The sequence below is a fragment of the Delphinapterus leucas genome, chromosome 13 (assembly GCF_059928025.1).
Source record: "Delphinapterus leucas isolate spDelLeu-1000000601 "Yukka" chromosome 13, BTC_Dleu_Yukka2, whole genome shotgun sequence".
In the NCBI taxonomy this organism is placed as follows: Eukaryota; Metazoa; Chordata; class Mammalia; order Artiodactyla; family Monodontidae; genus Delphinapterus; species Delphinapterus leucas.
In genome coordinates, this window is record NC_143141.1 from 15,526,368 (window position 1) to 15,548,800 (window position 22,433).

Below are 22,433 nucleotides of genomic sequence, written 5' to 3' on the forward strand. Positions count from 1 at the left end.
AAGTGTTTAAACCTTTCATACAGAGTGTGGTCAGAAGATCTAAAAGGAGAGAACTGGGACTTCATGCAGCTTACAGAATAGGATGTCCCAACTGTTTTTGTGCCAGCTCTGCTAAAACATCAAATTCGGATTGATGTTTTATGTGTAAGGTGGGGTTCTAAACACGGGCACTCCAGTCTGACAGCAAGATTTAAAGAAGTAGCTCTCTCACCAGATCAGCCTGGTCACCCTATCTACCAAAGGCAACAGGCTTGGTGACCTTTGAAAACACTCCCAATTGGGTGAGGGTGAAAGGCTCTTCCAGGAGTCATTTCTGATGAATTCTCTTACGGGGGGAACGTCTGTGAAAACCACAAGCTGTAAGAATGCTTAGGCTTGGACTAAAGCTCTGTACCTACTGAGAGCTCAAAAAGTATACATGAATGAGAGATCAGGGGTGATGGTGGTTTATGGAGACAGTGGGGCCAACAAACCACAGGCCACACCCACTGTCTACAAAGGAAACAAAGTACAGACTAGGTTCTTGGTGGTTCCTGAAGTATTAGTGAAGACCTCAGACTCTAAAACTCATCGGTCTAGGTCTGAGGAGAGCAGCCTCAGGAGAGTGTGCGCACGTGTGGCCCGCAGGGTTTCAGGTCACATGCGCACATCCATCAACGTCTGTGCACAGTCTGCACACCAAGGACAGCTATCAGGGACACAAAGCCATACTGAAGGGTTTCTTTTTGATTGGACCATCTCTTTTACCAGCTGCTGTAAAGTTCAACTGACTTTATAAAACCTGAGAACTTGAGGGGAGCATCACGCTTTGTGATTTGAGGAGGCCAGCCAAGGTACTACCCACCTGATAGCAACTGACTAAAATGTCATGTGGATTTGAGGTTCTGGACCAGCCTCTCCGAGAGATGAATAATCTTTCATACTTGAATCTGCTAACCAAGTTAGCAAGGCTTGCTGCAGGGTTCCTTAAATCAGGAACTTCCCAAGCTCTTATATTTATTTACAGAACAATTATTTGACAGAGATGGGTTGAAAACTAGAAGAACCAAGAGTACTAGTCAGAAACAAAGACAAAGCATTTCTTGAGCATGGTTGAAGCTGATGGCATAGGAATTACATTTTTACACTATTCTGAAAAACAAAGTAACCTAAATTTGGCTTTGTAATACTGTGATGAACTTATTCAGATTAAGGCCATGTTTAAAGCCACAGGATTTCACAACATTGTCACAAATGACCAGAAAAGTCTGCAAATTCCCTGGCGGTCCAGTGGTTAGGACTTGGCACTTTCACTACCAAGGGCTCAGGTTCAGTCCCTATTTGGGGAACTAAGATCCCATGAGCTGTGAAGCATGCCCCCCCACCCCCCCCACCCCCGCCCCACCAAATAAATAAAATAAGCATGGAAAAGCAAGACCTTTGTGCCAGACATCACAACTTCAGCATATAATTCTGGGAAAATTTCATACACAGCATTTTACTTATTCCTGCACATGAAATCAATTTTGCATGTGCCTCCAAAACTGTGCCTGCAAATAAGGGAGAAACAGCAGACCTCGCATATATAAACACTGATGTGGGGCTTTTTGCTACAAAACGGATACATGTGTTAAAGAGCTTTTAGCACGCACTTGGATAGTTCGTTACACACTGCTGTTTCACAGGGCTGTACTGATGATCAGACTCCAGTTAGACTTTCCTATTTACCAGACACCTTCAGTGGCAGGGACCTCATTCAGAAGAGCCCTTTTCACCAAGCACCTCCTTCCACTCTCTTTCTTCTTGACCACCTTTCCTTATGTGGTCTTAAACAGAGCTATGAGTTATTGAAGTCTGTGATGCTCCCAAGAGCCATGGAGTAAAATACACAAGGGAAATGGAATACTTGCTGTGAGGGGCCGTCAAGAGAACTCTTTATAAACTCCTTACCTGTTTTTTGTTTTTAACTGTGGCCCACAGACCAGAAAAAATACAACAGGCTTAGTATTATAAAATCTCTTTGTACGTTATTGAAATTCAAATTGAATGGGATGGATGGATTTTTGTGTTGCTTCTGTTATTCTAATGACGTAATCCGCTATCCTAATCTACATTTCTTTATGGGTCACAGCGAGAGGGACCTTCTCTTCTATTGCCTGAGTCTAATTATAAATGAAATAATCTACTGCGTAACAAACCTAGGCTCCAACTCTGTGGGTTAAAAAAGAAAACAAACAAAAGACCAATACAATCTAAATACAAATCCAAATATTTCACTGTAGCCAATCGCAGAAATTGTATCTTATGACAATGGCCATAAAAGCACAGGCACTTCTGTTTGTTCAAAAGAGCGGAAGTATTTTAGAAAACTAAAGGAACGAAAAACAATCTGAGAAAGTCATGCGGTAGGTTCTACTATTTGAAATTCCAAAATTCCATTGTTCTCCATGATTAACTATCCAGGAGTGGGAAGCCCACAAACCCCTACACAGTTACAGTTCAGCAGGAATTACTGATACTTTGGGATTCTTAAGACACAGCATATTCTAGGCCATAAATTATACAGAAATAGAAACAAATACAGTTTCAAACATTCCCTGTAGGTCTTCCTCTTCACTAGCTTTTTTTTTTTTGGGTGGGGTGGGGGGTGGTTTCTCTGTGAGTCATGACATTAAACTTCTTCCAGAACACCTTGAGCAGATTTTAATTATTTCCACGCAGTAAGCGAAGAGAAGCACTGCAGAACACTTACAAACGTACAGTCAGCCTAGACACTCAAAACTCAACAAAACAAAAACCTCTCAAAACTCAGGGTCTGGTCCTTAGAAGGGTGAAGCTGTAGCCAAAATAAACAATGGTATAGTGATTTTCTCTCCTCTACATCACCGTCTTTGCAATTATTTTTATTCAATAATCCCAATAATATGATGTTAATTCAGAAACTAAAGAAAAAGGACACAAGAATTTGAAGGGCTTAAATATATTTTTTATATTGATAATCTGTGTCTTTCTACCCTAATACATTATTATTGATTACATACAGGGTGACGTGAGGTATTTGTAAAATATCTGGTAAAAATGATTAATATACAGTATTCTGAGATGGAATCTTATAAACCTTTAGGTCTTCTGAAGTGTCACATTGATCATCTAAATTAAACTGCCCTGACTGGACTTGCAGTTGTTCCCTCAGACCATGTTAAAAAAGGAAGGATCTTACATTTTCCCAGAACTTGTGCAGTAAAGGGAAAGCAAATAATTGGCAATTTCTATTTCTCACATCCGAAGTAATGCATTCACACAGAATCAGGACCTTCAAGTCTAGCATGAAACAAACAAACAAAAAACCCCCCAAAACCACAAACCAACCGAAAGACTAGATTAGAGATATACAATCTCTGAATAATGGTTAGGCTAATTCACCAACACCAAAGAAATCCAAGTGGTCAACAGTCTTGAAAATGCTTTATTGAAATGTGTGACGTATGTGCAGAAGATGTGTGTGAAAAGACCACAGCTTGAAAACTGGTTTTTGAAACGTCTCAACAACCAATTGAAAAAAAAAAAAAAAAATCCTACTGGACTGGACTTCTAGCATAACCAGAAGCCTGGTGTAAAATTTTCCTTTAAAACATTTTCCATCACAGAAACTAAAGAAAACAAAGCTAGGATACTTGGAAGTTGTTGGAGTTTGAAGTTTCAGAGAAGGAGAAGCAACAGTTTTTTAGAAATGTGGGGTGACATCTTTTTTGGATACATCTGGATGAGCATGGACTTCACAGTTCTCGGGAGAACACCGAAGGGTGCTTGAGTCTGTATGCTTGTGTTGAAGAAACAGAGAAACACAGACGGGGAAGGAAAGGACTACAGCGGAAGAGGGGAGATGGAGGAAAGGGCTCAGAGGAGAGAGCACTGGAACAAGACATGATTAGGTTAAGTCTAGTTATAAATTTATCAGAAGCTGTGCGCACCTTTTTTAAAAGTCCTACATTTACATTCCAAAAACTGCCCCCCAACCCCAAACCCACTGTCCCTGCCTTGGAGCTATTGTGAAAAGTCTATGCACAAAAACTGAAACAGAAAATAAAAAATATCCCGGCCCCTCCAAACCCCAAAACAAACCCAAAAGAGTTGTACATTTTTTTTTTTTTTTTACACATAGGATTAATAATATAGGCATATAGGTGGCATGATTCAATTAAAAGGCTTTGCTTTTTATGCTGGAAAAAACCCAATAAATAAAAGGTGCTAAAGTTAGCATTAAGAATTTGGTTGTAATACATTGACAAAGTCTGGGAAGGCAAATCCTCAAAGCTCCCCTGATACTGATCTGTCTCAGCAAACTATGAAGCAAATACATAAATAATGCAAAGTATGATTGAGAATGTGAGATTTTCAAAAACAAAGACAACATAATTCAGGTTAAATTTGTTGAACAGTGAATAAATGAAATTCATCTACACCTGAATAAAACATATTTAACAATTGAAAAAAAAATTTAAACAACCACAAAAAGTAAAAAGTTTAAACAAGTAGAACAGGATTTGTTTTCAGGGCACACAGACGCCTGCAGCAGATTCCCACAGTAGCTGTACTGGTGTGTCTTCTATGGATGAGTTAGACAGGCTGAGCTCCACACGGTAAGATGACTAACAGGGCGACAGGACAGTCACACAGGGCGGAGCGCGACACCGGCTACGACCCCAGGTTCCACTGCAGAGCTGGCTTGTGCGTAGAGGCACACAAAGAAAGGTGATTCAGGCAGACATTATTCAAAAGCTACTTCGTCAAGTAACCCTTTTGCTGCGTAACCATTGAATAATGTTTGGGAAAGCTTTGGGCTTTTATTTTTAAGTTTTACTCCTTGTATTTAAGTTTTTTAAATAACAAGGTCACTAAAACTCATGCACGCTGCAAAAAACCTCATGCAGTAGTTAAGGTAAACCATCCAAGCAGTTTTTATTCATTAATATTCATAAATACACACAGCAGCTTCATTAGAGATTTCAATTTTCCTCTTCAGTTTGAATGTGGAGTATTAGGAGAGCCTTTTGCATGTCAAGGTACAGGAAGCAGAGATCACCCCTGCACTGCTACCTACATTTACCTGCTAGAAGTAAAAATTAGTTAAGTGGAAATGATTATCATATATATCTTCTCTCTTCCTTTTGAATGTACACAATGTAACAGAGTGACAGACCTGAAATTACAATCACCAAACAAACCCAAGATAGCTGTTGTCCACTTTCATTGGCAAATACAGCACAGAGGACATTGTCTGCGAATTGGGATGTCATCAAAGAGGAGGTGGTGGAGGCTCATTTCCTTTATTACTCTCTTTTAAATTTAGGTTTTCTAAAGCAACATCTAAAGGCATAATATCTACACAGCCCATAGCACCAAAATCTGCCATCTCCCCCCGTTCATCCTCGTCTGAGGACGAGCTCTCTTCACGAACTAAAGTGGACAGAAGGAGCTCTTGGACAAACAGGCTGCGGTCTGCGCGCTCACTTTCCATGGACTGGCGCTCTGTTTCAGACATTTTAGGATCATTCAACCTGTGTAAATTAAAAAGAAAAGATCTTATTGGTAAAGAGTCAATGAACAATGTCGTGGTCAATTTCTACAATGTCCTACTCTGTACAAGCTTCACAGGCGGCAAAACTCAGAATCTGAGACGTTTTAATGGAACACCTTGCTCTAATTTACCTTGTTAATTATGTTGAGATGAATTCCCCACACTTGTAACAGCAATACTGTTACCCCGAGGTGCAAGTCTATGCCTTAATTAGATTCAATGAGAAAAAATACATTTACACTTCTCATACTCCCTTTAGAGAAAACTGTGGTGAAAAATTTCCTAAGGAAAACAAAGTTTCTAACAGATTAGATACTTGGGGAAGTAGTGATTTCCCTAACCAAAATTTTACCAGTGGGTAGTAAAAAGAGGAAAAGTAGCAACCCTGGTCACAAAAACAAAATCTGCAGTGATTAGAATAGTCAACCGAAAAAAATCCTAAAAGTTCTCTTGGCTTTTCTCTATTATTTCCATCTAATTCTTCCTGAAATGAAGATATGTCCAGAAGACTGAGAGGGCAAACACACACACTCACACACACGCACGCACGAGCATGTGCGCACCTACGCTTCTACCAAGGACTGTGTAACAGGTCTGACCCAAGGTTTAAGGGCCCAGTATGCTCACCTGACAACAGGCACTTATGAGACCTGTGTCACGTTGGGAAACCTGGTTCGCCTGCACAGAGACTGGACGGCTGTCAAGAGCTCAATTTTTATTACTAATCTGTTAAGTGACTTATGCAAAATTCTGCTTAGTTTCAGTGCTAATTTTACTTCTCTACATTTTTAGTGGCAAAGAAAGAAAGGGAAACTGGTTGGAGCACTGGGATCAAGAAAAGTAACAAACAGGGAGAAGATGGTGACAGTGAAAGGAGGTTCAGTAGGCACGCGTGACAGGTGCTCCTCCCGGAGAAGCCAGGTGCACTTGGAGCCCACGCTCGTCTACACCCCGCACCTGTTCCCTGCTGTCCCACCGACGCTGGAAGGCGTGGGGGCATCCCAAAGTAGCAATGGAGGAGGCATACTGGGCGCTCACCATGGGCTCTGCTTTAAGTGTTTTTTGTATGGATTATCTCTTTTAACTCCTACGAGTTAGGTCTCATTATTATCAACTTATAGGCAGAAGAAACTGAAGAGGTTAAGGGACGTGCTCAAAAATCTCACAGCCATCAAGTTCAAAACCACTCAATGATTAGATCCATGGCTTAGAAAACAAAAGATCTAAATTTAAGAACTGAAAGAACACAAAAGGATCTGGAAGGTAACTACATAAAAGCCATTAAATCCAAATTGAAAGGAAATGACTGATGACATTTATGATTAAAACCAAATTAAGAATGTAAGAGAGTATCTAATGAAACAGGAGATTGAGCAATAGGCTACATATTCTCAATCAAAAACTTTGAAAGTGCTAAGAAGTGAAATCCTTAGTTTTGGAAAAGGCCTTAAAAAGAAAAACAAACTAAAGTCAAACCTATTAGAAAGAGAAAGGATGCATAGAAAACTACCTACATAGCAAGCAGGCAAACTAGAAACATACAGGCTGAGGCCCCCAAACCTTCAGAGAGCATGTAATTCTAGTATTACTGTTTTGATTTTTAGGAAATAACTGAGAAAATGTTTCACTCCTGAGGCGGGTAGATAAAATCGGTACTAGGGCTAGATGTCTTGATGGCCAAACTTCATTTGGGATCTAGAAGTAACTGCAAAGCTTGTAAGGAGCTTCAAACCGGAGTTAGCAAAGCTAGTTGGCTCCATTACCAAGAGACTGGAATCTGACATAAGCACTTACACAACTGCTTTCTAAAAGGTCAAGCATTTTTGGATCCCAAAGAAACTGTGTCCCACCATCAGTTCCAAGGCAACAGGAACAGGAATTGCCCCTGGTCAAAGAGACCAAAGACGAGGCTGGAGCCCTACACATATCACATGACAGCTGTGTGGCCAGGGACAAGGATTTCCCCTTGGAAACATCGCAGACCCTCTCCTAGCCTTGAAGATTCTCAGCACACATGTTAATGTATTTGAAGTTCTGAGACGCCCAAGAGTAAATAACCTATTTGTTAGTTAGTTTTGCCCAAACTTATTCATCAGGAAAAAAACTTGAACATAAATAACTATTTATATTTCTTAGAATATATAAAGTTCCAGGGAATATTTCTGGGGAAATATTGCCTTAGGTAAACTATATGCATCAGGATCTAATGACACAGTGAAAGATGTAGAAAGTGGTCAACAAATTGCAAGGTACTATGCAACATACAGTATCAGATGACAGAAAGGGGGCCTTCCAGAAGCTACAACCGGAATCCAAGGAAAGCACTCAGAGGCCACCCATAGTGTGCCCTGGTTGCTGGCTGTCTGGTCTAGAATAACTACATAGAGAAAAGTCCCAGATCAAGCTCACTGAGTCTGGAGCTCAAAACACAAAAACAAAAAACCAGAGTGGAACAAAGGTGGGAAGATGTGTTTTCCAAAGGGCAGTGGGGCAAGACATTCATTCCACCCCCCAGGCCAGCGAACCCTCAGCAGACACGCACACTGGTAGGGCTCCTTTCTGAGGTAGGTACCTAGATCTGTGGCTCTGTGCTTTCTCTACGCTGAAGCCACATTTTCAGGTGATAATCAATCAGGCACAGTTACTCACTTTGCAGAGATAATACAAAGGTAAATTTTCCACTTGAAACTTCCTCCTTAGATCCGTACCAAATGATAATAAGTACCATTAACTGGGCTTTTATTACATGCCAGATACTGAGCCAGACCATACACAACATACCTGTACTCCATTTCATCCTCAAAACAATTCTCATTCTAATGCGGCAAAACTCATGGGATATTATAAAACTGAGGTTTGGAGAAGTGAAGCGACTTGCCTAAGGTCCAAACTAGTAAAAGCTGGGGCTCTTGACAGGGGGTCCTATTTGCAGAGATGTGCAAAGAGTTTTTATTCTGCATCAACAATATGTTATTTACAACTATACACATGTGCCACTGTACTAACAGAGATGTTTAAAAGTATGAGATAAAAGAAATATCCACAGAAATAGTATTTTCTTCTGACATCTAGTTGTCACACACATTACTTTTTGGAGATAACTGATATATTACACTAATTTTCTTCTTCGTGTCCCAGTTTTTAACTTTATATTCCTCTCTATTCCATTAAAAGTCCAAATTAGTCCAGGTTCTTTATCTGCTGAGCCTACTCACTACTGCTCTTTCTAAAATTCTTTTATTTTTAAAAGTCACATAAAATGCCTACGAGGTCTCAGCAGAGGAACACATTTGGTTGCTAATGGTAGTTTTCAGAAGCAAATAAGAACTCTACTCCATCCAGCAGAGCCATGTACTGTGTGTACTAAGTACTTTTTACACTGTGGTGAACCATTTTTTTAAATAGTTATTTTGTGTATGCTAACCACAAAAACTTAAATTCCACTTCTTTAGAAATTCTCAGGAGAAAACCACCACATTATAAAATCTTCTCTTGTACTTTTGGATATTTCACAGCAGACTGAAGCTGGCAATAAAAAGACAGCAATGTTAATTATGACAATAAATGTGCCTAGTATGTCCCATATATGTAATGATGCGATGTTTACATTTTATGGGCGATATGGGAAAGAAATTCTTATCAGATGGTGACACACCGTTAGAACAGGACCATCAGCATTCCTAGTTCATCTAAAATAAACGATTACTTTTCATATTTTTAAGGAAATACTGAATATACAGCTTTGATTAGAGATCTGTGAGTTTTAATGGTTTGATCAAAGGCTGAGTCTTTAAGAACACATATAAGCACAAAAGAGAAAAGGTCATCTCAGGCTGCGCGGTGCTAATAAAATACTACTTCTCAAAGTTACATTAATAGATGAACTACCTTGTTAAAAGAAACTGGGAACTCTGGGTAGCTTGCTGACTGCTCTCTGTGTTAGCTGTGCTGGCTGTCGCTGTGGACTGTGTGATTGTAGTGGTGGCACTGCTTGTGTTAGTGCGCCGGGTTGCGTTGCGTGCAGTCTCCAGCTGTTGCCGTGCTGCCTGGGCGTGCTGCCGTTCCAGCTGCAGCTGCATCTGCAGTTGCTGTAACTGCGACGCTGAAGGGCCAGAGGAATTAAGCTGTCCTCCTGCAGAACGTCTCACTCCTGATAACTGGGATAAAAGCTCTGCCAATGGAAATGGAGACATTAATGTCTACTTCAATATGAGGAAAACAAAATGCTACAGATCATTCTTTTACCAGAGGAACATTAAAAATGATTGTCAACAGGAAGGCACCTGTGGCAACATACAGTTCCAGCTTGGAGCTTAATACCTTTTAGGATGCCTCCTAGAGGCAAGAGTCGTGTATGTGTTGTGTACGGGAAATGCAAATACATATGAATATTAGCTCACGTACAATTATTCTTAAGCAAAACATAGCAAATTGTTTTTCAAGTTGTCTGCATAATGGGCTGATTTAGTTACACTTTCTCTTAGTATCTTAGTAGGCGAAGGTGGCTCATCTGCTGGTCCAAACACAACAAAAACCCTCTCAACATGAGCCCCATGAAGGCACGGGTCAAGTCTACTGTTTACGATATGCCTGGTTCTTAGAACAGCACCTGACCCATAGTAGGCACTCAAACATTTATTTAATGATTGAATGACCTTTAGAATTAAATCCAAGAGACCTGCATCATTTCTAACTGTGACGGTTGTACACTTGCCTCTGCCTTCTTTCTCTGGAACCTTCTGGTACTGCTGTTTGAGAGCCCCAGAGCACCACTGCAGTGAGGACCACCGGTGATGCCCAGTGAAGCTGATTAGCTCCTGACTGTACGGCCTATTTAGACGCTCTTGTTTGGACAAGGCTGTGCTCAGCAGAAACCAGGTGGCTCTCTGTCCCTGCCTGTCATCTAAGTGAGGTGCAGTAGTTGCCTTCTCCCACGTGGAGGGTCTATCTGGCGTACATGGATTTGATGATTGCCCTTTCAACATTACTAGGCTGGCAAAGCTCTTCACCATTAAAATTCATTTCCAGGGCACATTTCTGCCTTACTGCTCACTGTTGTTTTATTCCAGGGGCTCTTAACACCAATCTTTCATATAGTCCATCACTAACATAAACTAATTTTCACTGACAGAAAAAAACGGAATGGAGAAAGTGTCTCAACTGTGAATCTTGCCCCCAGAAATCACATTAACTTTTAGAGCCTGCTACCAAAGACAGCAGGTAAATATACTTTTGGATGAAGAAGTATTTTTTAAAATTCCCAAAACTCAGTTTTTTGGGGCTTACTGCACATCCAAATGCCCAAAGCACATTTGAAATTAAGATTTTTACACTGGCTTCCCTGGTGGCGCAGTGGTTAAGCATCCGCCTGCCAATGCAGGGGACACGGGTTTGAGCCCCGGTCTGGGAAGATCCCACATGCCGCGGAGCAACTAAGCCCGTTCACCACAACTACTGAGCCTGTGCTCTAGAGCCCGCGAGCCACAACTACTGAAGCCAACGTGACACAACTACTGAAGCCCGCGTACCTAGAGCCCATGCTTGACAACAAGAGAAGCCACTGAAAGGAGAAGCCTTGAGGTGAGAAGCACCTCAACGAAGAGTAGCCCCTGCTCGCCGCAAGTAGAGAAAGCCCGTGCACAGCAACGAAGACCCAACGCAGCCAAAAATAAATAAATAAATCTATTTTAAAAAAAAAGTTAAAAAAAAAGATTTTACACTGAATATCTCACATTTTAAGGAAGATTTTATGAATAACACTGTTCCTACTTTCGATGACAGATGTATACTCAGCTGCATTTCAGGTATGCGTTCCACTGTACGTACACATTTCGGACTTGTACAGGCTCCCTGGACTCTTACTGCCTGCCAGCGCTTACTGTATCTTCCAGGGTCTCAGGCTACAGTGACTTCTGACATTTTGACGGTCAAACCTTGTGTTTTGCTGCTGGCTTCCCAGGTTGGCCGTGCATGAGACTGGTGACTTGGCTATGAACTACATGTTCAAATGTTGTTGTTGTTTTTTTTAAATAATTTTTTCCTATTTATTTATTTATTTTTGGCTGCATTGGGTGTTTGTTGCTGTGCACGGGCTTTCTCTAGTTGCGTCAAGCTGGGGCTACTCTTCACTGTGGTGCGTGGGCTTCTCATTGCAGTGGCTTCTCTTGTTGTGGAGCACGGGCTCTAGGCACGCAGGCTTCAGCAGTTGTGGCTCGTGGGTCAGTAGTTGCGGCACACGGGCTTAGTTGCTCCGTGGCATGTGGGACCTTCCCGGACCAGGGCACAAACCTGTGTCCCCCTGCGCCACCAGGGAAGCCCCAAATGTGTTTTTGTTTTTTTTTTTAAATAACAAATTTATTTATTTATTTTTTGCTGTGCTGGTTTTTCGTTGCTGCACGCGGGTTTTCTCTGGTTGTGGCGAGCGGGGGCTACTCTTCGTTGTGGTGTGTGGGCTTCTTACTGCGGTGGCTTCTCTTGTTGTGGAGCACGGGCTCTAGGCGCGTGGGCTTCAGTAGTTGTGGCTCGCGGGCTCTAGAGCGCAGGCTCAGTAGTTGTGGCGCACGGGCTTAGCTGCTCTGCGGCATGTGGGATCTTCCCAGACCAGGGCTCAAACCCATGTTCCCTGCATTGGCAGGTGGATTTTTTTTTTTTTTTTTTGCGGTACGCGGGCCTCTCACCGCTGTGGCCTCTCCTGTTGCAGAGCACAGGCTCCGGATGCGCAGGCTTAGCGACCATGGCCAGCCGCTCTGCGGCATGTGGGATCCTCCTGGACCGGGGCACGAACCCGTGTCCCCTGCATCGGCAGGCGGACTCTCAACCACTGCGCCATCAGGGAAGTCCGGCAGGTGGATTCTTAACCACTGCGCCACCATGGAAGCCCCCAAATGTTTTTTAAAGTAAGATTTTCCCAAGCTATTAAAACACGAATGTTCCACAATAATATAGTTCTCAAATCAAGGCAAGGACAAGACACTCCTACTTGACTTTCTTCCATGAGAAGAGCTTAATTCTTTAGTCCTGTCAATTAATTTTCTTATCTGTGTGCTTGTGGAGGCTGAGCCATGAAATTCTGCAGGTCTTTCAACTCTGACATCTTCTATGACTTTCTTGGGTTTCACTGGAGGCCACAAATAGAACACTGACTGTTCCTTATTCTCTTATACCTCTAAGTACTTAAAGAAATGCCAAAACAATATGAACTACTTTATGTGGTCTACTTTAAACATATTTTATACTTATGAAATTTAGAGGAATTTTGTCAAGGAACATGTGGCGTGTGATAAGAGACTAAGAATACAGATCCTACCAAAAATTTTTAAAGGGAGCTCCACCATCCCCAGCCATTTCCTTTATTAATGTGAAACTAACTTACCAGCTATAGGATCCATGGCTTCCCTATTGCTTGGAGAATATGAACTCTGAGAAGAAGAAAGTCCACCAGTAGAACTGCTAGTAAAGTGCATGTTTGATCTACGTGCACGAGGACCTCCCAATCCCCGGCCAGGGTGAAACATTCTACGTACATGTCGAACACCACTCGATTCATCATAACTCCAAAGTTAAGGAAAAAACTGAAGTATTTCATAGAAAGAAAAAAAAAAAAATCACTCGAGTCCTCTTGCAAGATAGACATGCAGATTTCCCAATTATAAGCATTTTAAAATAGCACATTTCATTTAGAATACAAATGGTACAACTATATCTATGAGGGCTATTAACTCTAAAAAAAGACACTCAAATATAAAGCAACATGTGAGTATGTGTATACTGTGTGTGTATGTTGTGCATGTGTGTGTGTTTTCAAAGAGAAAAAAAAAGTTTCTCCAGGTGGGAAGAAGTTCCTTCCTAACACTGCCAAACGAGGTGAGAGGTATTGCCTGGTCAGACACCCAGGGTGAGACATTCTCTTACCCTCAACTCAGTATTGAATTCCAAATACGTTCATACCGAAGTAACCACAAATAATAACCAGCAATTTTTTATATTTGGTGAGAATTGTGCTAATATACAGGCTAATCAAATCTCAATGACCATCTGTAATGAGAACCGAACAGTATAAATAATTTAAATTCAGGAGTAAAAGACTCCTTCTGGCTATTAGTTTTAATCTGTCAAGTTTTTTTTTTTTCTTCCAATGCTGCTGCTAAGCAGAAAACCAGATTTGAATTTCCTGTACAGGTGGACACAGAGAGAGTAACAGCACATTTATCAAGAAGTCAAAGTTCCAGCAGCCTCGACCATCTTACGCACCTGCGTGTGAGTTACACTGAAGAAGGTCCTGAGGAGTGAGAAAAGCTGCCAAAACTCATGAAGACAACACTGTGTTGCCTCCACACAGGTGAGTGTGAGGGTGCAAAGAGGGTGGGGAGGGCGACTGGGTGAACTAGATATTGTAGCAGGGGAGATCTTCTTTCAAAGCAGCCAATATATGGGAAAAGAATCTAAAAAAGAGTGGATATATGTATATGTGTAACTGATTCACTTTGCTGTACAGCAGAAACTAACACAACACTCTAAATCAAGCACACTCTAACAAAAATTAAAAAAAAAAAAAAAAGAAACAAAGCAGCCAACAGACAGCTATATAATACAGATTAATTTTTGCGTTGACTTCCCAGCTTTTTCAGCTGATGGTTCAGGAGTCACGTGGGGACAGGGTGGGTGGCGGCTCCAGGAAGCCCTCAGGCGCCACCATAATGCACACTGTTTCATGGTGGTATGACAGTGGCTTGGGTTCTGCAGAAAGCAATGTTGTGATCATCACACTCTGTTTTTAAAAAGTGTAAAAAGTGCACTTTAGGAGGAGTTCCATCAAAGTAGTTAAAAAAAAAAGAAGTCTGGGTGCTTAAGAGGCTTAGAAACAAGTCACTCCCTCATGTCAAACAAAATTACCACACAGTAGCACTTGAAGTACCTGAGAAATCAGTTATGTTTCCAGGAAAACTGCTATGCCAACATTTTGCTTTCTAGAACTTAATGATAATACTTGTTAGTAATCTAAAATGCAACACATGACTTCTCTTATTCTTATATTTTGCATAAGTTAATCTTTTCTTGGTAATGAAAGACTCATAAAAATCTTACAAAAATGCATGTAGATGATACGGGACATTCTACTGAATGGATACTAATTTCACTAGAGGCCCTTGAACTTGCTGAAAAAGTGCAGGATAACAGCATGGTTTTAAGTTATTTGCCCAGCTTCTCCATGAAGATGGAGTGAAGCATGGATCAAGCATAACTCTGAGTATCGTTATAGGATTCTTTTATACAGAATGAGAAGTGACCCTAAGGCTAAAGTATTCTTGGCCTATTTGGATTTTCATATTCTCTTGGAAAAAACAAAAACAAAAACAAGCAAGCACCGCTTTCTTCATTTTGCTTTTAGTGTCCCCTGCATTTAGGAGAGAGGAAGAGTGGGTTCCTCTGTTCTTTCAGTACTTGTCCTAGACTGGCTCAGTCCAGGCTGATATTCTAACTTCTCAGGATGGGTTGATATCTTTTTCTTGCCATTAGTTTCCACTTATCTTCCCCTAACTCTAAAGGGCCATATTTCTAATTAGAATATTAGGAATTGTGAGCAAGGGATGGGACCTGTAGGACAAGAAAACCACCAGACCAGTTTCTTCCTCAAATAAGTCTAAGCTTGAATTATGATTGCCAGGAGGCAAGCAAAGGAATCAGAATGAAGTCTGGCAGGGAGAAAGGTTGTGATTAGCTCTTGAATTGCTTCAAATTGCAGCGAACACTAAAACCTTTACATGAGAACAGAAGCCTACGTTAATAGGTGATAGTTTCAGAAAAACAATTCATAACTTGAAACCAGAAGCACCGAGTCTACAAAATTAACTTACTCTGGGGGGCCAGTAATCTCTTGGAGATTATTAGGGAATACTGCCAGGAACTGTCATGAGATTGGTTTGGGAGGGGAAGCAGAAATGAAAGTGGGAAAGGAATTTAGGCCTGGACCTGACCTTATGCTATCCTACTCAGAGACTCTCTGAGGCAGGGGAGGCAGGAGGCAGGAAACGGCTCTCTCTGGAGAAGGAAACTCCAAAAGGGAAGGAAGCCCCACGACGCACACTTGCCCACCATCCAGCCTATAACAGGGTGAGGCAACAGAGAACAGGGGTGGCAAGCAAATACATCCTCCATATAGTTAATGAACGAGATTTTAGTTTGGATTAGCATTTTCCTCTTTCGTATGAAAACACCCTCCTGAAGACTTATAACCTGGTCAAACTGTCTTAAAAAAAATCTGATGGTAACGAACTAAAGATGACGAGCAAGGGAACTTTCACTTACTGAGCATGATTAATGTAACAGTCACAGCACAGAAAAAAGAGAAATAAGAAACTGCACCTTAACACTGAGTCACTCTTAGGAAAAGGTTAAATCAACTAAGATAGTCTGGAGGTTAGTTTTCCTCTTTGGGGATGCCGTCCTTAAAATTCATCGAAATGATAAATGTTACAAACAACTTTTCCCCTTGTTGCCTCTCGAAAGGATATTAAATCTCTAGGGGCTCTGTGTTCAAGTGTAAGATGAGCTGCAAAGTCATCCGTGACATGATTAGGATCGCCTCCAGGCAATGCCGCACATATCGGACAAATCTGAAATGAAAGTAAAGAAAGCAGGTTTACTTACAGATGAACACTGATCAGACATGTTTCCGGATGAATACTTTACTGTACATTTTACCTTGACCAGGTTTTAACCAGGCAAAAACAAAGCAGATCCTGAACTAGTGAACAGCTGCGGAGGCTGAACAAGAACCACAGGCATCAGTGCTGTGACTCCACCGAAGCAGATGTCTGTCAGGCTCAGACAGATAATTCTAAACACACAGGTCAAATCTGAGCTCTGGCAACGACTTCCAACAGCCTGGCCAATTCATCTGCATGGTCTAGGAACACAGTTTCCATAAAAATAGGTTTTAGTGCGCTATTTAGAGCACATTCATGTCTAAGTCCGGCCTTACTGGTAAAGGCTGAGACATAAGCTTCCCTAAGTAAGCTAGACTTGAGGGCCAACAGCCAAACAAGACAGCAAAGCTCTTACTAAAAACACAACTGCACGAACTTAAATACTTTGAACGTGGTATGGTAAGACACACAATGACTACTGATAATATGCAAATATGCTCTATCGATTCAAGAATGGGACTTCCAAGGTGGCGAGTGGGTATGAGAGACCATTTTTAGAACTTTACTTCCCAGAAGGATGGGAGGTAGGACAAAAGCTTGTGATCAGAGCAGGTCAAGGAGTAGAAGACAACTTCGCTGTGGGGCTGAGGGCAAGGGACAGAGGAGAAAGAAGAAATAAAATAACGTGTCCACAGGCAGAGGAGGCTTGACAGGTTGGGAACGTCGTTTCTGAAACAGCAGTTTCAACAGAAGTGGTGAAATAGGAGGCAGGAGGGGGAAGGACAGGAAGAATGCACAACTTTCAGGGGAAAGCCCCTTACTCTTCCAGAAATCCAACTGGACAGATGATGGCCTAAGAGTGGTAGCCAAGCCTTGAAGTATGAAGAACTTCAAGCTGAAAGAACAGAACCAGGAAGAAAGGTCTGATATCAGCAAAGGAGCACAACCACAGGGAGCCACAGGACCCGGACAATGAAAGGTCTCAGCTTGTGCCCCTCCAGGGACAGGAGAGCTGAGGGTAGGACTCATCTTGCCAATACATGTGCCCTGTGCCTAAGTTCTTTCACCTGGAGTAAAACTGGGCATCTGGTTGACCTTACTGCCAGCTCACAGCAAGTGGGAGAGGAGAGCGGCACTGGAGATGAGGCAGCAGGAAAACGGCGAGACCTGGAAGGACAATACCGGGATACGGAGGGGAAAACAAATCACTCTGATTCCTAGAGCCTAAGCGAACACAAATCCCTATCTCTAATGACTAGAAAGCAGAAGTTCCCGGACTCTGATGTGATCCTAGGTTCCTCTTAATGTGCAAACAGTCAACTGTCCTGATTATCTGCCTCAGGACTCTGAGAAATATCCTCAAGAAAACCTAAAGTTGCTCAAGAAAAATAACATATAAGCAAGACTGTGCAAAAGAATTAGGGAGGTCACAATGGGACATACTTGTGAGGCAAATGAGAGAAAGAAGTAGATAGCTATGCCTGTGTTTTTTCAGAAGATGCCAGAAACGTCTTGGTTTTTTTTTCTTTTTTTTTGGTGCCAGAGAGAAAAGCAATTGGATCTGTTTACAAGTGTACAGATGATCAACTCTCTCCTTACCAGGAACTTGGGTTTTACTGTCTGAACCATTCCTGTGCTGTGACACTGTGGGGTAGAGTCTGATATACTTATTTTACTTTTCACATGTTTCTGTCTTGTCTAGCTAGATTGTAAACTCTTTGAGAAATGCAGGACAGTGTGATTTCTTTCTTGTTTGGGAACTGTGACCAGATTTGCTAAAAGGAAAAAGACTGACAATGTTTGGAGAAGCAGAAACAACCTCCAGTTGCATGTATGAGATTTTTATCCAAAGAGAAAATAACCACCAAAAGGTGGTTATCTATTTATAACTTGAACTGCACAAAGATAGCTACAGAAGTTGCAGTACTGTGAGGATGCATGTAAGTGAACTTAGATGAGGAAAGTCTCCTTGAGAACATGCATTCCTGGAAGGAAGACAGAATGGGAAAGTACAGATACCAAACATACTAAGAATGTCCTAATAGGACTGATAATCTCCTACAAACCAGAAAATCACCTTTGAGTTAGGGATGTAAAATAGAAGGAAAATCAGGATCCTTCAATATTGTATATTAATTTCAGTTCTGTAATTCAAAATCTTTTATATTTCACTATCGGGATAAGGCAGGATGAAGGTATTCAGACTGCTTCACTTAGAGAGAAATAACACAAAAGCAAACACTTCTCTAGTAACTAGGGATAAAGAATTACCAAGGATAAGGAACTACTGGGGTAGGAGGACCACCTAGTTTGGCAGCTGGCACACAAAAATCAAGAGGCTACATTAGAACCAAGTGGAAGATGCTGTGACACTTGGGGCCACATGAAGCTAATTCAGATGAAGACCTGGAAGGGAAAACTAAGTGCTGATGGAACTGGAGGCCCGGTCACCTTACAAGTTTTTACATTTTATACTTAGCAAGCTAACTCATGTTTTAGGATAAAAACTTTGGCAAATCAAGGTTGTACTTTCTGAGAGATAATTGAGAGAACAAGAGGAAGGGAGAAAAAGAAGAGCAAAGTGGGGCAGGAGAAACAAAGAAGAGGTGGGAATAGAGACAGACGCCACCCTGCTCCCAGGAGCACAAATGCAGCTTAGCTCTGAGTGTGTCTTTACTTCCCCGAGATGGTACCTAATACCTTTTACAAGACAGGCAAATTCCACACAAAGGATAGGCTATTAACCCTAGAATTATGAGCCTGTCAACATTAATATTTATCATACTTCTACCGCCACATGATATAGAAATATCTATCACCTGAACAAGAAAATTCCATTAATTTTAAGCTAACACATTAGCTTAAAATTATGACAACACAACACTGTAAATCAACTATATTTCAATAAAATAAAAAATTAAAAAAATTACAACAATTTGTCAACATTAAGGCTTACTGAATTGGCTTAAGTCAGTGCTTCCTAAATGTGCTAAGGATATAATTCATCTGGAGCATTTGTGAAAAATATAGTTTCCTACAAACGTATGGACACCAAGGGGGGAAAGCGGCGGGGGGGAGTGGTAGCGGTGGGATGAACTGGGAGATTGGGATTGACATGTATACACCAATATGTATAAAACAGATAACTAATAAGAACCTGCTGTATAAAAAAAATATATATATATATAAAAAAAAATAGTTTCCTAGACTCCTGCCTAGAAAGTGATTCTAGGTTTGAGAATCTTTATTTTGACAAGGGTCCCAGTTACTTTATAATTAGAAAGTTTGGTAAATACTGCTTGAATATACAAAGGTACTGAAAAATAATACTTACCCTGTTGTATGAAACACCAAATCTTGTCATTAGCTACCCCTCCCCCACATGCTTATTCACAAATGTCCTTGCTATTTTCAGTCTTAGCAATCTTTGCTATTGCTCGAGTCTTCCCCTTCTGCGTCATCCTGCCACTGAGGGTCACCGTCAGTCCTGCTTTTTACCTGTAGCTCCTTTGCAAGCCGTTACCCATGTACTGGGGTGAGACCCCAGGCCAAAAACATAATGGAGTTTCCATTTTTCCACATGTTCCCAGTGCATGATTGCCAGTGAGTAACCAGTCAGTACAGATTCTTAACACCGGTGGTCACCTGTGTGACCAATGTCTAGAACATACCTTCTGAAGTTACTATTCAACATGTAAACGCTAAGTCACTACTGAATTTATAAAACCTTTTTCCCTGTGACAGGCTACGTACATTAAAAAAGAAATCTAAAAGCAAGCGCCCCATATAATTATCAACCAGTCTAAAGCAAGTTCGGATTTCCCCCCGCTTCTTTCTTGAACTCGAAAACCCTCTCCAGGTGGCATTCTGTCTGGCTACTGTACAGTGCTTTAAAACAAGAAGAGAGGAGGATTTAAGTTCCTATGATGTGGTGAGTTCTTTTCCTCTCTCTCTCCCTCCTTTTTTTGGATACACTTCTTGCCCATTTTGTTCACTGCTACAGAAAAACGCATTTTAAAAGCTGCCTATCTGATCCAGCGTATAACCTGGCCTTCACTGAAGCTAGACTGCAGCATTATAGGGAGGCTGGCCTTTCACCAAACTGCCTATCTGATCCAGCGTATAACCTGGCCTTCACTGAAGCTAGACTGCAGCGTTATAGGGAGGCTGGTCTTTCACCCAATTCGTTCAGCAGCTGCTGGGGAGCTGGGCAGGTTCTTCACCATGAGGAGGATCCACTTCGATGCACCATCTTCTTAGACCACTTGAAACTGCCCTTGAACTCAGATTCTGGGACACCACGCTTCTTCTCACAGCAAACACCTTAGGTGAAATAACTGCCCTGGCAATCGGCATTTCTTGACTAGGTTTCTGGATCACAAACCTGATAAACTCATTTATTACTCTGATCTAATTTTACACCCACGAGAAACATTTTCCTTTTGAGAATACATGTTCAAAAGCTGTGATTTCCTTACATCATCTTCTATTGCTACTTTCTGGTGATACCAAATGTCTGAGGCATCACTTCTCTGATGATCATGGTCTTATAACAGGCAGCAAAAGCTTCTTTGTAATTTCTACCCTTTTTTTTTTTTTTTTTTTTTTTGCGGTATGTGGGCCTCTCACTGCTGTGGCCCTCCCGTGGCGGAGCACAGGCTCCGGACGCGCAGGCTCAGCGGCCATGGCTCACGGGCCCAGCCGCTCCGCGGCATGTGGGATCTTCCCGGACCGGGGCACAAACCCACGTCTCCTGCATTGGCAGGCGGACTCTCAACCACTGCGCCACCAGGGAAGCCCCTCTAGCCTTTTTTGATCCATGTTCATCTACATAATCATTATGATTAAGTTCATCCTGTTTCAAAAGAACTACAGAATCACTCAAACCCTACCATCCTTCCCTTCCCAAATGAGAGCCTAGGTGCCATGATGGTAGAGAAAATGTCTCTCCTCTGTACAGGGGCAAACACTTCTCTTTATTGTCCACCAAACCAAGTGGACAAATATTCTGGCTTTAAAGGTTCTCTACTATCTGGCTTCATTTGGCTGATTCAGTTTTCCCACCACTTCACACAACCATCAATGCCTTACCATCCTCTCCCCCTTCTGTGTTCTTTCTAACACTGCATCTTGGTTCATGTCTCTTCCCTTGAGTAATACCATTCCTTCCATTCTGTCCACTTTTTGAAGTAACACCCATTTTTCAAGGCCTCCCTCAAGTCACAAAGCCCTGACTCCTTGCGTTTTTCTCCAATTGTGTCAAAAGAGCTAGTTTGGTTTTTAGACATGCTATAAAGTCTGTGTGGGTAGAGGCCATGTTTTAAATGTATTATGCTGACAGCCATCGTGCTTTACTCCAAGAATCTGATGACTTCAGAAAGCACTACTTCACACTTGACATATTAGATGTAATGCTCCTGGTTAATAGTTGGAGAGACACATTGAGAAGTTAGGAATACATGAAGTCTTGAGAAAGACCAGCAAATGTTTCCCTAAGCTGTCCTTAATAACTGACCCAGGCATGACCCAGAACAGCCTTTCTTCTGACGTCATCCGTCTGAGGGCAAAGTAAATGTTGTACCCCACCCTGACCCATTTCCTCCATCACAGCTAACACCTCAGTTAATTTCTGCTCAGGCACCCACACTTTCTCTCACACCCTAGTCCTTCTGCAGCCCCCATCCTCCTTTGTTTCCCTGTTTTTTGTCCGGTCATTACTTCAAAACTCCTTCCCCCTTTTCCATTCCTCATTCCTTTATTACAGCTGTGAGTCAAGTTATGAAGTTCATCGTGGTTGAAAAGATTAAAAGTAACAGCCTTGTATCTGAGGAGTTATAAGTTCTGAAGCAAAATTAAAATGCAGTGAAGAACCTGCCCACTGCCATAGCTCTCCTGTCTTCAGAAAAGCTCTGATTATTTCTTCATCCTTATGTGAATGTGCTGTTTTTCCCCAATAATAACACAAGAACATAATTTCAAGCCAAATAATTTTCCTGTGTTGTTTGATACTATACTAATTTTCTAGTATAAGGTTACCTAGGTTTTCCCAAGCTAGCTCTGAAATCAAAGTTCACTACATGACGTGTTCTGGCAACTTATGTGCTTACTGTGCTCTGAGCTCCAAACCAGGTGTCCAAAGGACATTTACAAAAATAGCCTCTTTTTAAAGTTGGGGTCTTCCTTTTTCACGATATTTATGTAGACTATGTAGTAAATTCAAATAACATTTA

At 41.6% G+C, this 22,433-nt stretch overlaps 1 protein-coding gene across 1 annotated transcript in view; it reads right to left on the reverse strand.

Annotated features, from left to right (window-relative positions):
• Window positions 1-3,427: 3,427 nt before the first annotated feature.
• The window catches only part of KCMF1 (potassium channel modulatory factor 1), a 76,703-nt gene continuing 57,697 nt past the window's right edge, over window positions 3,428-22,433 (reverse strand). The window contains exons 7-10 of the mRNA XM_089922912.1: window positions 16,069-16,170; window positions 12,930-13,104; window positions 9,446-9,728; window positions 3,428-5,537 (exon numbers count right to left, since the gene is read on the reverse strand). Of these exons, the coding sequence (XP_089779038.1) occupies window positions 5,276-5,537; window positions 9,446-9,728; window positions 12,930-13,104; window positions 16,069-16,170 (822 nt within the window). The 3' untranslated portion in view covers window positions 3,428-5,275. The remainder of the gene's footprint in view (window positions 5,538-9,445; window positions 9,729-12,929; window positions 13,105-16,068; window positions 16,171-22,433) is intronic.